At 35.9% G+C, this 16,125-nt stretch overlaps 1 protein-coding gene across 7 annotated transcripts in view; it reads left to right on the top strand.

Annotated features, from left to right (window-relative positions):
* CLASP1 (cytoplasmic linker associated protein 1) overlaps positions 1–16,125 on the top strand; it is a 246,389-nt gene that overhangs the window by 155,074 nt on the left and 75,190 nt on the right. For all 7 annotated transcript variants that reach the window (XM_011363638.2, XM_011363642.2, XM_011363639.2 and 4 more), the window contains 2 exons: positions 490–597; positions 4,475–4,642. In XM_011363638.2, coding sequence (XP_011361940.1) covers positions 490–597; positions 4,475–4,642 — 276 coding nt within the window. The remainder of the gene's footprint in view (positions 1–489; positions 598–4,474; positions 4,643–16,125) is intronic.

Genomic DNA, 16,125 nt, shown 5'->3' with positions numbered 1-16,125 from the left:
CATTTACTCTCCAGGGTGCTGAAGCTTTTGTTGATTGCTGAGTATTTTGCATTTACTCTTTTTTTTCTAAAGTTATTTTTCTTAAGATGACAGCTAATATTTTCATTTCTGTTTCTGGAAAGTTGACAGCTTTGTAAACAATAAAAAGTAGAGAATTTAATCTGAAAAAAAATGTGGGGAAAACAAATCTTCAAATGGATATCACTTCCTCATCTGAAAATATATGCTAAAATGATTGAAACATAAGCATCTGATAAGTTCATGAGTCGTTCTCAGGAGTTCCTAAAGTACCTGTTGAATTCTTGTATGCAGATCGTGTGCACAGATCAGGTGCATGTGCACCTGGGGAAACGTGTTAGGATCACGTGGGGAAGACTTGCTCTCCCTGTAGGTGGCCAGTCAGTGTCCATTGCTCATGTGTAAGTTCTTTTGTGTAGGTCGCACTTAACTGAAAACCCATGGAAACACTGTTTTTGCTGTATCCTCCAGGTCGGATTCGCACAAGACGGCAAAACTCTGGGAGTGCCACCAATGTCGCCTCTTTACCTTCTGATAGTCGAGGCCGCAGTCGCGCTAAAGTGGTTTCACAGTCCCAGCGTAAGAAGTATATTTTATGCTCTCTGTTTTAGTTTTACAGTTGAAAATTTTACAGTATTTTTATTGACTTCAGGGAAAAACACATTTCTGTGACTCTAAGATATTGTAAGTAATGTTGATGTTTGTTGGGTAAGCTCACAAAATGGGAGTATTCAAGTGTACTTTTGTCTCCCGTCCAGGTGACTTAAATTTCTTCTCATTAAGCATTAAACATTAAAATGTACTTCTCTCTCTCTCCTCAAGCCTCTCCAGTTGAAACATACCTGGACTATGACTCATTTTTCTATTGATAAACAATGTTTTCGATGTAATTTAAGAGCAGTATCTGGGGAGATGACTGTTAATGCTGAATTCTCTTTCCAGGGGTTATAAGTAAATCCATTAAAAGCTCTCCCCTCTAACCCTCTGTTCTAACATCGCAGCCTGCTCCTTTTTTCTTGCCAGTGTGGGCTCTTGGCTTTGCACAGCTGCCCTTGCCTCCATTATTGCTTCTCTGTATATGTTGAGTCATTTGGTTTGTTAGCCTGAGCAACAAAAGCAGCCACAGATGGAACGAATGTATTTTTACCATTCTTAGGATTCATCTCTGGTGTCTCAGTTCCCAGCCCCACATGACTTTGAGTCCCCTGCTCCCTCTCAGTGCATGTAGAGTGGAGCTAGGTGTGAGAGTTCTCCTGGGCACAGTGAGCATGGTGGAGAAGTTCCCTGGTCCCAGGAGCAAAACGCGCCCCCTCACCGCGGCACTCTTTGGCTGATGTGTGTCCGCCCTCTTGTGTAGAGTACTTAGTCTGTGGCCGAACCTTAGGTTGTCTCTTAGTATTTAGAATGCCTTTCTCAGCTCCTTCTGAATTTAGATACCTTTCCATGTCCCTTTGATAACTGTAGTCCTTAGGTTAAACGAGTTTCTATCCTTTCTGTAAGGAAAGTGCAAGGTCAGTCGTATTGCTGCCTTCGGTGAGGCTACAGAACCCAGGCTTGTCTGACAGAGAAGCCCATGCTTCTGCACAACACTACACAGGTTGTGCAGGTGTGGCCCAGAAGCTTCTAGAACCTGGGGAACAATATCCTGGCTCTGGTTATTCTGTTGACTCTTAGTGATGCCTGGAGTCACAAACGGATATAGTATTCTAGCCTTGGTCCCTCTTCTTTCAACTTCAGTATGTTGAGATTGGGTCGAATAAAAAATGCTTAACTGTTTAGCCGTTCAGTGTTATTGCCTTTCTTAGAAAGTGAGGGTTGAACAGTGTTTTACATTTCTTCATTTATGTCTGGTGTGTGCTGGTATTGGCTTCTACGTGGTCCTTGCCCCCAGCTAGGTCCTCTGCTTAGGAGGTGGTGAAGTTTAACGGCCCTTCCAGAGTGGGATGCAGTGATGATAGAGCTTTAATTCTTCAGTCTTATGAAGATACTGCTCCCCACCTTAGGGCTGCACTTTAAAAACTCTTAAGTTTTACTTTACTCGCCAAATTCCATTCACAGGAAGGGAGACAACATCAACAAATAATCAAGCCTGGATCACAAATTTATGCATATAAGTTCAAAATTATTTTAGTAAGAGGTAACTATGAGCATATTTACATATTTTATAAATGTAGATATACTAGCATTCAGTCATGGTTTAATAGTAGATTTTATTAATATTAGATTTAGGGCCCTTAACAGTTGGCATATTTTAAATATTTGAAGATTTAAACATTTGAGGATTTAAGGATTTGAGGATTAATATTTAAATATTTGAGGATTTGGCATAGGGCATTTAGGTGAAATTAGTTAATAGCAGCTCCTTTCAATTCATTAATGTTTATTGAGCACTTTCTATGGTGGTGAGTCCTTTTAAAGGTGGTAGTGATACACAAATTAGTAAGATACAATCATCACTTCTCAGGTTGCTAGGAGCTAGAGAGTAGATGTGCTCCTGGAGGGTAAGGCCTTTGTCTTACTCTACTCTGCACCTCCTGTGCCATGCCTGGCACATTAATGTTTTTAAGTGTTTCATGAACAGATTAGAAACAAATGCTAATATAGTGTGATATGTATAAATTAAAATAAGTACAAAAGTTGACTAGGAGGATCAAGACCTAGAAAAAAAATAGCTATTTTGTTAATGTGTTTGTGAAGAAAGACATTTGTGTTGTGTTTGCATGCTGACCTTCTGTATTGTGTTATTGTCTTTTAATCCACTTTTTGCCCGTTCTTTGGTCTGCTCTCATAATCAAGGATCCAGATCTGCTAATCCTGCTGGTGGTAAGCCATTTCCCTTCTTGCTTTGTTTATTTATTTTTTTGGCATTCTCCCTTACCCCATATTCCTTGCACAATATTAATTTTTCTCTTTATTATAAGCTTAGTTAATCTTTCTGCTTTTTTTCCTATATGTTCACATTTTAGAGTTTGAAATGGATTTCTTTTCTTGTTTTATACAGCTTAATACTTAATAGTTTATTTGTGTGCTCAAATGTTATGGGCGAAATTAATAGACCATGAGGTGGGTTCTTCATGGTAATTTGTATTGGTGTTTTTTACAATGAATTTTACTTTAAGTTGTAGTTAAAAATTATAGAGTACGAATTTTTGTAAGTAGTAATTTATTTGAATGATGGGTGTGTGTGTGCGTGTGTGTTTAATTTTTAGTTAAGTGTTATTTCAAAGGTCTCTGGTAAATAATAGTGTGCACTTTACGTATTAGAATTTTATTACCTTGTCTGCTTAAGGGAATGATCTAGGTAAATGACTGCCATTCAGGTGTATTGGTATAATCCTTAAAATTTTGCTGTTTTTTCTAATTTTGTCCCTCAAGAAATGGTTTATTTAGGTATCTGGCCACTTAGCTATAAAAATATTACTCACCATATTGTTTGTTTTTAATTTTTAAAAACAAACATTTCAGGCAATGTGGCTTATATAATTTCTACTGTTGTAGATTTATGAGATTTCCTTTGAGGCTTAGTATACACTTAGTTTTTGTAATACTTGTGTGGAAAGGTGAAAAGGATGTGCATTTTGTTTTTTGAGATGTACACGTGTGTTTGTGGGAGGTGTGTTTATACATATCTATAATCTTGACTGCTTGCTTTGTCAATAATTAATAGTCTTTTATTAATTATTAGCCTTTCTGAGATATATAATTATGACCTTTTCAATATCTTCCTATATTTTTGTTATTTTTATGTTTTATAGTTTAAAGCTATGTTATTTGGAGCATAAAGGTTCATGGTTATTATGTCTTCATGGACAATTCTTGTATTAGAATACTTTGTTCTTGATGTTGTGTTTTATTCTATTTTATTTTAGGTATATTGTTTTTCTCTTATAAACAACATACAGTTGGATTTCATTTTTTTTAAAAAAAACAATCCAAGAATCTTTGTCTTTTAATAGTTTAATCTAGCCATATTTATTATGATTATCGATATGTTTGAGCTTAGTCCTCCCATCTTATTCTGTGATTTTTATTATTTTTATGTTTCTTGTTATTTCATCCCCCTTCTCTCTTCCCTTCGTTAGGTTAATGGAGTTTTTTTGGATCCATTTTTCTATCACTAATGTTTAAGAAATTTTTGTTATATTTCTGTTCTTTCAGCAGTTACAGGGAGGCTGCTTGTTTTCAGCCTGCACTTTTGAATCAGAAATTTTGCAGTCATTTTTGTAGTGTTCCACCAGTAATTCTCTACGTACAGACATTCTTTTATGATAATTTGATGTTCTTTTATGCTACTGTGTTTTTAAAAAATTAATCCTATCACCAACTACAACGCTGTTTTCACATAAAATTCTCTTACTATTTGATGTAAATTAATGTGTAAACTGGCTTCTGAAATTACTACAATTTTATTCCTTGATTATATCCATTATTCAATTTTGTTTTGCTTCATTTTTAGCTGGCAGCCGATCAAGTTCCCCAGGGAAATTGTTGGGAAGTGGTTATAGTGGCCTTGCCGGGGGTTCCTCAAGAGGCCCACCTGTGACATCATCTTCAGAAAAACGAAGCAAGATTCCCAGAAGTCAGGGATGTAGCCGAGAAACAAGTCCAAACCGAATAGGATTAGGTAAGGATTTTCAAAGACCTTGGAACACCATTCCCATCTTGGCTAATTTCAATTATAATCTAATGAATTTTTCTAATGCAGGAAATAGAGATCTAATTTTGAACTGAAGAGGTCATTTTTCCCTGTTTTATGACATTTCAATTTGTGCTTTTTATAGATCATAGTTTGTTCAGGTTTCACTTATAACTGAAAAATGGATGGGGCTTACCATTCAAATTGATGAGAAAGAATTGCATCATTATGGGATTTTTGCCTTTTAGAGTCATTTTATAAAATATTAGCATTGGGGAAATGGGCAGGATATTTTAATTTACTATTAGAAGCAATATTGTTTTTCATTTTTCTTTTACTGAATAGCACTAAATAATCATTAACCTGTATTAAATTTTCAAAAGCAGTTTGTAGGGTCCACATTTATTTTGATTCTGATCTTCTCTAACCTAATTGGTGAAACTTGTCAAAGAATATGTGTAGTTACTTTTAACATGGAATTGTTTAAATATGAAAACTAGGAATAGACGAAAACCAAATATATAATACTATTTTTCTGTGTAGAATTATACAAATTGCTTTCAGCAGCTTAAAAGACCTTTACCTCTATTAAAATCTAATTAACATGCTACTTTTTAAATATAAAACATAGAAATCTTTTGTGATATACAATGAAAAAATCTATATCAATAGTTTCCCTTTATTTTTACCTACTTTCTAAGAGTAAAAATCTATTGATGCGACATCAGAGTACTGTGTTCTTTAGTCTAACTGGTTTGTGTTTCTCATTTATTCGTGTATCTCTTCAACAACTTTTACTTGAATGTTTACTGTGATGTACTAGGTGCTTTGTTAGACTTTAGGATTAGAAGATAAATGAAATAGATTTAGTTTCTGGCTTCAAAGAGCTTGCAGTCGTAGAGACGAAAATGTATACATCGTGACAAATACTGGGACAGGGTGTTCTGAGACCATAGAAAAGGAATGTTTTGAGATCCTTCTGCCCCACTCCTCCCAGATTTCCTGCTTGGAGAGGCTCCCCAGAATAGTTTTCATGTTGTTTTCAAGTTGTTTTCATGAAGTGTAAGGTGGGATTAGCTAGGGGTCTAGGGCAGAGAGAATGTGCAGAAGCAGTCAGATGACAGAGGGAGCATAATGCATCTGGGAACCACTAGTAATTCATTTGGCTACAGCAAAGAAAGTTTTTTCAGAGCAGAGTAGGAAATGAGGGCGGAGAGACTGGTAGGGTCCAGCTCGTGAAAGTCCTTGAAGGCTGCCTGAGCTACGAGAAAGCAGGGACATATATTTAAGAAGAAGAATGGATAGAATTTGGTTAGACTAACATTCCCAAAGCAAATGAAAAATGTAACCAGTGGTTTTGTTAATTCTGCATAATACTAACTTTACATCGGCATTAGTAGCATGGTGCTGACAAGTTATTTGGATCCAGTAATAATAATGAGGAATGTGAATACAACCAGAGAAAATATCATGACAGGAATATCTAAATTTCAAATTTGGTGCTGTAACATGTGTGTGTTTGGATCTGGTTTTGTTTGTAAAATGCATTTGATTTCCAGTCTGGGTGTGAGGTTTTAGCTTTCCTTTTCCATAGAAGTTATAGGATGTGTCTTGGCAATCCAGATTAGTTTCATGCTTTTAAAAATTCTTTTCTTTCTGGAGATTTTACTTTCTGTATATTTATTAAAGATGCCATTTTTACCTTCTTGAAATTGGAAAATAAATGAATTTTAGTTATATAACAACTCTAGGACCTGGTATTCCATGGCCTTAACTATGAAGTTTATGTTGTACATAGCTGAAAAGACCACATTTAATAAGCTTTTAAAAGAGGTGCTATGAAACATCACCCAGCAGTAAGAGCTAAATAAGAGCCTGTTCCTTTCCAAAGAGTTCTTATTTGAAACATTATTTTGAAGAATGTTATTTCCTTGATGCTCATTATGAGGATTAGTTATATGTCAAGCTTTGAGGTCATAAAAATAAGTCTGGTTAAAGACGATATTTTATTTAAATTTCTTCATATTTTGAGAATATACACATGTATACAGATATAAAGATATATATACGTATATATATATGAATAAAATATATCTTTCCATTTCTTCCTATGGTAATCTTAGAGATTCCATTTTATAGGGTGTCAGGTATATTAGCATTTTTTAGAAATAGATTGTATATTTCTATAATCATTTAGTATATACTGGGTATATGTCTATGTGACTAAACATTTGGTTCATTGTATAGCAACTTTGAGTATAAATATTCAAATAAAGAGGGAGCATCTTTTAAGAATATTTTCTATAATCCCCATACCAATTAATAGTTTTAGTTATAGCTAAACTAGTCTTAGAATTTGTACTGAGAGTTAATGTAGTTATCTACAAATTATGTTTCAACTATACCTTTTTCGTTTGTTTGAAATAATATTTCTTAACTAAATTTCTCATCTGTGATAAAAATCATGCCAAAGCTACTCTTTTTTTCTTGGTGGTTGATTTCTTCATAAACTTTTTAACCAAATAGAAGAATATACTCTTTGTAAGTTGTTTCAATTTTGTGTTTTATTCTATCTTTGACAAATAATAAAATCACATAAATAGCTAGCATTTATAGCAACTATCTTTTGAAATTTGCCTTTGGTTCCCCTCTGCATCTATTGAAAAGGCTATAAAAAGCATTTGACTTTTTGCAGCTTACATTCTATGGATATGCATTTAAAATATTGTTAGATTTTCTGGTTTAAAATAGTTTGAAAGAATTAAAAATTAATAATCAATTTTAGCAGTTAAATTAGATTACTTTGTACAAGACCAAAATATGAAACTATCCAGACTAGAGAGACATTTTATGTTTTAACTTCTGGTACTTTTCGCCATTCCTCTTGTACTTAATTAAGATCTGGTAGGGTCCTTCCTTAAAAATGTCTTTCAAGAAATGAAAACCATTCAAATGGTTTTTAAGGTTTCTCAGCATTTCGTGTAAGCACAAGACTCCAGGGCTACCTTAGAGTACTGCTTTTAGGAAGTTCAAACAACATATATGTTTTCATCATCTCTTCCTCCTCTGTTATGCCTTCTCCTCCACAACATATTATTGCATAGAATGTTCAGTTTTGGCACTCAGTAGAGACAAGTTGATTTGATATATTGATTTTTAGTTTTGACTACCTAATTAATTAATCTTTGTAAAAATCATTTATTTATGTACTTATTTTAAATCCTTGTAGATTGGTCTTTGGAAGTGGTATTATAAGTGAGTATTTTTTCCTCTTGTGTTTTAAGTTATCCAACATTAGAACTAGCAACTATATGGGCAGTTTTTTTAAAAAAAGATTGTAAACAATTCTTTTTCTGTATGTTACTATTAGCCAAATATTAAAGGACCCAGTCAGCACAAATGGGTGAATGAACTTTGGGTGAAATGCTAGAAAGGTAAACCATGTTAAGAATTATGATTATTGTTAGTTCAGATCATATCTATTTATCCCTTTTCATACCTTTATTGTCTTCACAAAGCAATCTCAGCTCAGGAAGAGAGCAGAGATTTTCCATTGCTGTAGCACGTATGTTAATTTAAGGAAGGGAATGGAAGCTGTGTAAAAATTATAGGCAAAAACTATAAGAAAATGCTCAATTAAGCAGGCACATATGTTAAAAATTATCAGGACTGTTTTTATTGCTTTTGGTTATTTGCTTTGGAGTAGGCAGTGAAATAGAAAAGATTTTCATGTATGCCTTTCTTCAGGAAAGTCAGGAGTACTTAACCACATGTACCTTATCTCACAGTATCTTTTCTTTTAAATGATGGTGACACTTTCTTCTTAATCTTCCTAAGGGGAGTCTGAGACCGGAGAGGCTAAGTGGCTGAACCAGCAAGTGAGCGTGGCGCTGGGGGGTCGTCTCATAAGTTAGATATGGTATTCACCCTGCAAGGATAAGCAGTGGTATTGACCCTGCAAGGACAAGCAGTGTTGCTCTGTGGGTTCCAGGCATCTTCTTTTATATTGATGAGGTCAGTAGATGCCCTAGTCTTTTAAGGGTTTAATTCAGCACCTGCTGTTTTTGCCCTCATAGTAGGAGCTGTTTAAAATGTTATAAAAAATGCTCATTAAATAGTCACGGCTACTTTGAGTAGAAACTCAGTGCTTCTATGTCACTATGAAAAATGAAGGAGAATTTAGGAATTACTAGAGAATTCCAAATGCGGCCCTTTTTTGACTAACACTTAGGTTGCATTCCTGTGCTTGACCTTTCCTTGTTGGCCAGTGTAGACCTACGCCTTTGGACGTCACTGATATGTGTTTAGGTTCTAATTCAACTCTACTCCTGAGAAAGACCACAGTTGGAAGCTGCTTTGGTTTTTTACTTTTGTATTTTTCTTTCTTTATTTGGGGGAGTGGGGAGTGGGTAGTCACGATTCTGGTTTGTAGGACATTCTTGTTATGGTTTGGCCGTATGATAGATCTGTCTTTGGTCTAAAATAATGGACTGTGCTCACCGATTCACTGACGTAAACATAGCCACGTTTTTACATCAGTGAATCAAGTTTATTTTTTACAAAATTTCTGGGAAAAAAAAAATTCTGTCTAGTCCAGAAGTAATAGATTCTCTCACGATGAAAATGCCTGTTGTCCCAGTCAGCTATTATGTTGGTGGCATTCAGTGCCAAGTTGTTTCTAAGTATTTTGCCAGTACTGAATTTCTGTTTTCTCAAGATTAAATTGGGACAGGGGTTGTGGGCAGGGCATCATGGTCTTTTCTGAGTTTTTATGGTCAAGTTATATTAGACCTTAGACTATTTATGTGACTGTGTTCTCCATTTTTATAACGTGAGTATAATAAAATTATCCACAGATATTCATAAAGTAATTGGCTGTTCTCAGGTCAGTGGAGGGATCTTTTAACATGAAAATTGAGATTATCAGTCCATGTACTATTAGACTCACGTAAAGCTGGATAACTGAAGGTGTTTGAGTAGGGACCATGGGCAAATTTTTGGATTCTCCTAGAAAAAGGAATTAAATGTTTGGACCAGTAAATAAAAGGATAGCAACCCCAACTCTACGTCTGTTTTTTTAGTCAATTAAATATGTTCGAAGCATCTGCACACTTTCTCAAAGTGAACAGGTTCTCTAGCTGTGTCAGACCTTATGATTTCTCTTTGTAAAGAAGGCCAGGCTGGGAGAAGTGAACCCTCTTTTAATTAGGTAAGTTTGTGGATTTCAGTGACCAGAGCCTTTATTCTATTTTTAAAATTTCAGTTTATCTTTCTAAGAACCCAGCGTATATGAAAATGGCTTTGGTCTTTTATTCTCTCGAAAAGTTTGCTAAAACTATAAAAACTAGTCATTTCTAAAAGGCTTTCAATCTTGTATTTTCTGATGCCATTTTGCTCTTTGGAAAGCTTTCTTTTCATTTCTTACATTTAGGTATTATTTTACCTTCACACTAAAATTCACAGCTTTCTGAGGCATTATTCAGACCTTCTGTTGGCACGTCAGTCAGTGAGACCGCAGCAGGGATAGGTGCTCAGTCATCAGAACCCTTTGCATGGACAATGTCATGATTACATTAACGGAATGTGACTGACGTTTTATGAGTTTTTCTGTCTTCATTAAACTTGTTCACCTTCTCTGAAACCCCTCATGCTGCACACTAGCACGGAGCAGCCGTATCCCTCGACCCAGCATGAGTCAGGGGTGCAGCCGCGATACCAGCCGTGAGAGCAGCCGAGATACAAGCCCTGCTCGGGGCTTCCCTCCACTTGGTGAGTACACGTAGGCACTGGCTCTCGGAGCAAAGAGTCCTTTCCCTGCTCCAAATGCTTGTCCCAGACACTGCTAGGTGGAATGACCTGCTTTTCCTCCTCTACTGCTCTACTGTCCTTGTGATCCTTTCTTCTTTCTTTCCTTTTCCTTAGTTACCCTTTGTTGTCCCCCTCTGCATGCTTGAATTTTGGCCATTTCTAGTTTTTATATATTAGAGGAATAAAGCACCACTTCACTCTGTGCTATTGTCTTTTATGATCACTTGTTGCCAGGAAGCCTATCTGTCTGGTAATTTCTAACGTAAGATGAAGCTCAGCCAAAGTTAATTGCTTTTTAAAAGTAGAGTTAATGTAGAGTTTATCCTCCCTCATTGAATTTCTACAATTTGTTTAATTTTACCAGAGATTAGATTGTATATGATTTAATTCAAAGAAGGAAAAAAACGTAAAATCATGATAATGTGTAGGACACTTAAGTGTTCTTAGTTTAGGGATGATAACATTAATCTAAAAAGCAGCGTGAATGAAGATGTTAGCCATGTTTTTGTTAAACAGGTCATTTCAAAGCTTTCTTTAAAGCAGTGATAAATTGCTTAGGTGTACAACACAATGCAAAAAACTTCATGAAATTCATTGTTAGAGATTTTCATTCTTCCTGGGCTCAATAGGCTAATTAATAATGTCTGTGACCTGATGACAACCCAGGACAAAAAATTTGGTTGCCATAAGTTGTTGTAAGTACCGTACCTCAGACCATCAGTCAGGCGCCAGTTGGGGCTGCTCCGTCCTCCACCCCTCTCAGAATTTGTATTTTAAGAGTTTCAAGGATTCAGGAAAAACAAGACAGAAACGTATCCTTTATGGGATATATTATTTACCTTTTCTTTTTAGTTTTAATAGTTTTACTTTTTTCTAAAATGGACATATAAATTACTTTTTTACATAGTGCAAATTCTTAATCCACAAAGACATCTGTCAACACATACTTTCACATAAAAGTATTTTGTATTCTTCAGTACTTGTGTCTTTGTTATTTCGCATATTAACTGCTATACGGCTGTATACATTCCTCTTGATAAGCATAAGAGGTAGTCATCATTAGACCTAGGCTTGAAGTTATTCTATGGAACTGTGGACTGCAGCAGTCTGTTATTTCATTCTAAGTATGTAACTGGTTTCAAATATAAAAATGTCAAAGCATAAGGTCTCAATATTTATTTCTGTTGCCTTCTAATGTCATACATCTCTTTTCTATATCTTTTTTCCCAATCAGAATTAGTAATCAGAATCTAGATATAGTATTTTATAACCCATTGTCCTTTATGAAGTTTTAAGGAAGAGCAGATAATAGATGCGGAAGCCTTGCTGGTTGATTCACTTGACTTAGTGAGAAGATGCCTTTGTGAGGTATTTTACCTGATTGGCATGAGAAGCTAAATGGGACAGTTAACCCGGTACACATCAGCTCTTCCACAGCAGTGTGAAGCTTTAGATCAGAATTCTCAACAAATCAATGGTGGTGATTTTTTTTTTTTTCTGAATGAACTGCTGATTTTTTCTTTTAAGTTAAGGCCGTATATCTGTGCATCTTGCTTACTAGCTGACCTTTCAAACGACTTATTATAGTAAAGAACAATTCAATCTGTTTACTGGTCCCTTTGTCTCTTAGAGGCAATTTAACCTTTTTATTTCATACATGTACTGGTGTTGTTGTTATTGTCCGTGGAAGCAGCCTTTGTAATAATACAACATGTGGTCTGTGGACCAGGCAAGGTGTGCTGCACTTTTGAGGTCCTAACCGAACCCTGAGGAGTTGTGTGATCCTAGTCTGTTTTTCACTTGCTTTGGTGAAATGGATCTTCTTTGTCTCGGTGGCAACCCAGATTGCTGAAATGAATAATTGCTTCTGCCAAGGCAGAGATGTTAATGCAGATACTTCCCCTTCCTAACAAACTCTAGCATCAGCACGTGTCTTCTGTTGTGGTAGGGGCAATAGTGACATCTTTTCAGCTTCATTTTTATACCATGCCTTTTTTTTTCCTTTATGAGTTAAATCTGTTTTTAAAACTTTTATTAGGCAAGAGCAACAGTGCTTGTGTGTACCTGGCACCATTCTGAGCAGCTGATAGGTGTAATCTCTTGTGGTCCCTCTGCAACAGGTGTTATCATCCCTCTGTTATGGATGACAAAACAGAGACTTAAGGAGAGTAAGCTACTTTCTCAAGGTCACACAGCTAAATAGTGGAGTCAGGGTTTGAATCAAGGTCTGACTTCTAAGCTTGATTGTTAACCTGTCTCATGCCATGCCAAAGCAGTTCTGATAATTTAGTATCTTTCATTTGTGCCTCTTAAGGAATGTTTGAATGTTTATGGTGTTAATTTAAGCTCTCTGTGAGGCCCTTCCAGGCTTAGGCACACAGAAAGTGCTCGATGATGTTTCTGAATCATGATTTCTAGGCTTGCGGGTAGGACCTGGGAATTCATAGGTAAGTCCTAGAAGGTTGTTGTCCCCAAGGGAACTTACTACACTCTTCAGAGAATATGGAGTTTTCTTCTTTTTCTCATTCACTTTAGTAATCATTTTCCACCCCCTTTATAAATTAGTGAGATTGTGTGTTAGTGCCTTTTTGAATCAACTCAGGTGGCCACGCTTTGCTTTACAAGGGGAAGGAGGGGAATGAAAGTAATTATGTTTCAGTGAATATATATATTGGTTTTAAGTTTGCATTTTAATTACAGAGTTGTTTCCGGAACATTTTAATGGTGTGACTATATATTTATATGGTTACAGTGACAACTTCTAAGTGAAATTAAGGGCTCTAGTACTTGCTGTAAATCAGGCTTTGACGTAAGTGGGTTCACCTTGGATTCCATTGTTGGTTGTTCACTGAGAATGTGACAAAGGACTCGTGATGGATATACTGTGGAATATTCTTTTGAAACAGAACCAAAGGACAACTTTATAAGAACTTTCAGAGCAGTTATTTCTTAAAAGCTATTTTTGATTTAAACTATCAAGATAATGATACTGATATGCTATACTTGTATAATTTTTGTGCTTCTTGAGGAATTAGGAATTTTCTTATTTTCTTTTCCTTTTGCAAGCTGGTAAAAATTTGTCCTTATTGACCAGGAAGCCTTTGCTATTTAATACCACATATACCACAAATATGTGCATTTTGTAAAATGACATGAGTTTAAATAAATAAAATTACGTTGAAGAGTTTGTGGTTTTGATAATGTATGACTAACAACTGTGAATGTTAATGTGTACAGGATACTGTGCTCTAGTAGTATAGTTGAAAAGTAGCACTGCCTCGTATTACTTTGTTAAACCTATGAATTTTCTATGGTACAATCATCATGTTCTTTTCAGAGTAATGAACAGAAGCATATTTTTTTTCCTGAGGTAAAGAAAAGCCATATATTACATGGTACTCCGGTCAATAAATTCATGTTTTGAATCAAGTCTGTATTTCATATATGATTTCTAAAAGTTATTCTCTCCATGTGAGGATGGAGTTTAGCATTTTTCTCCTCAGATTGATGAGTTGATATGCTTATCATGAATACTTGCTAATAAAACTGTTTAATATCTAAACGTACATTGGAGTTTACTCTTAACCATCACTGCCACCACCAGCACTACTCGTACTACCAACACCACCACCACTGTTGATTCTGTGCCTGGCATTGTGTTAAGTGCTTTATGTATGATCTCTTTTAATTCTCTTAACTCCCAAGAGGTAGGTACCATTATTAGCACCATTTTACAGATGAGGAAACTGGGACATAGAGGGGTTTAATACATTCCCCGAGATCTTACAGCTTGTGTGTTCAAACCAGGATTTGTCCCCAGTTATATTACAGAGCCGGTGCTCATAACTACAGTAGTGCAAGTGCCTCTCCAGGGAAGGCCACTGAACTTACAACTAACTTTTCAACAATTAAGCAATTAGTTCATTAATTAGGATATTCATGTAACAGAACAACAAAAATTTTGACCGGGGAAAATGGAATTCTAGTCGTTGAGCCCCTTTCTTGTGATTTCATTCTATTTCTGTTCAAATAACATTATGAACTTCTCTGCTTTTGTTTTTGGTGCATGGTTGCATATGCATCACATACTGATGAGACATCTTGTGAGCTGACTTAATAATCCATCCTACTGCTATTCTACTCTGGGATTCAGATGGTGCTCTGTGACTCCTGATGTTCTTCATATTGCATATTTACATAATGGCCGATAGAGACTTCATGGCGTGAATATCAACCTGGAGTCTGAATTAGTTGATGCATAAGGAACACCTTACAGAGTAGAGTGCCTTTGTTGTGCCTGTGTGTTTTAAAAGCTGTGTGAGAGCCAGCAGGCTGCCATGGAGTTTGGGGATTGGCACTTGCTATCCATTCATATCCAGCACCATTTCTTTTCATGAGAAAACATGGCCTGTTGGTTGCAGTCCCTGTATTTCCTTTGGACTGTGGCATTTTGTGTCTCGGGTACTTCTGTGTTAATCCTGTGGGTGTTGCCATTCCTTTTACCTGCAGCCTCTCGACGTCATTCCAGGTCCACTAGTGCTCTCTCCACTGCTGAATCTGTTGGGCAGTCAGGTGAACAAGTGCTAACTGCATGACTTGGCTTCTTCATATGTTCTAGTTTCACACTCATTTTAACATTCGTTTTCATCAGTGTCAGCTAGCACTTGGCATGTATGCACCTCATATTTTTTTTTCCCGAATGTGCTTTTATTTTTTTAAGTTGTTGAATGTTTCTGGTTCTGTTAATAGGCTGTACGTAGATGCTTTATAGCCCGTATGACAATATCATTTCTCCAGTGTTCACATTTATGTTAAAACAAAACAAAACAAAAAAATAGGGAAGCACTTCTCACCCTCTTTTACTCCCTCCCCCGGGAAAACAACAACCCAAAAAAAAGTATCAGGAAGGGTTCCTGTGGGGAATTGGGGTATGGCTATCATCCAACAGAGTCATCTCTAAAGTCTTTGCTCCCAATGAGGCGTTGATTATTAATGTTAGTTATCAGTGTCAGGTTTCAATTATTTGAAGGTACTACTTAGTTACCAAATTAAATCATACATAATTTCATTTGTATAAAAAATAAATGAATTGTCCTAAAATTTTTATGGAAAAACAATTTTATGATTCAGATAATCAAGTCAGGCCATTAGTAGCTTTTGCAGCCTTTGGACCACAAGCATTCTGTCTCAGCCTCGTTTTAACAATACCAAAATTTCACGGGTTAGCCATTGGGGAAAAAAGTAAGCATTTTGATATGCTAACAGTCCCGAATGAGTACAGTTGTCTCAATTGAGTAATGTACAGTCTGTTAAATCACAGGTGACAACTGTGACCAATTCACCAAGTTAGATATTTTTTCTGTTCTTCCTCTAAACGAAGCCAGCTATGCATTTTATTATACATGCTCTGATGAGTACATTTCCCTGAAGATTACGGGCCAGACTTGAAGGCACAGATAGATCTCTCTCTTGGAAAATAGAACTACATAATAGTATCAGAACAGTGAGAATGTAGAACAAGTTTTAGTCTGGTGAAAACAAAAGGCTTATAATTTTGCTTAGATCCAGACAAACATTTCCCCTTAAGATTTGACTTTCAAATTATCTGTGATATATAGAATGACCTTTAGTTACTGTGTATGAAAAAACTGTATGCATCTGGG

The sequence above is a fragment of the Pteropus vampyrus genome, unplaced genomic scaffold (genome assembly GCF_000151845.1).
Source record: "Pteropus vampyrus isolate Shadow unplaced genomic scaffold, Pvam_2.0 Scaffold87, whole genome shotgun sequence".
NCBI classification, from domain to species: domain Eukaryota; kingdom Metazoa; phylum Chordata; class Mammalia; order Chiroptera; family Pteropodidae; genus Pteropus; species Pteropus vampyrus.
This window is presented reverse-complemented; position numbering and strand designations above follow the sequence as displayed.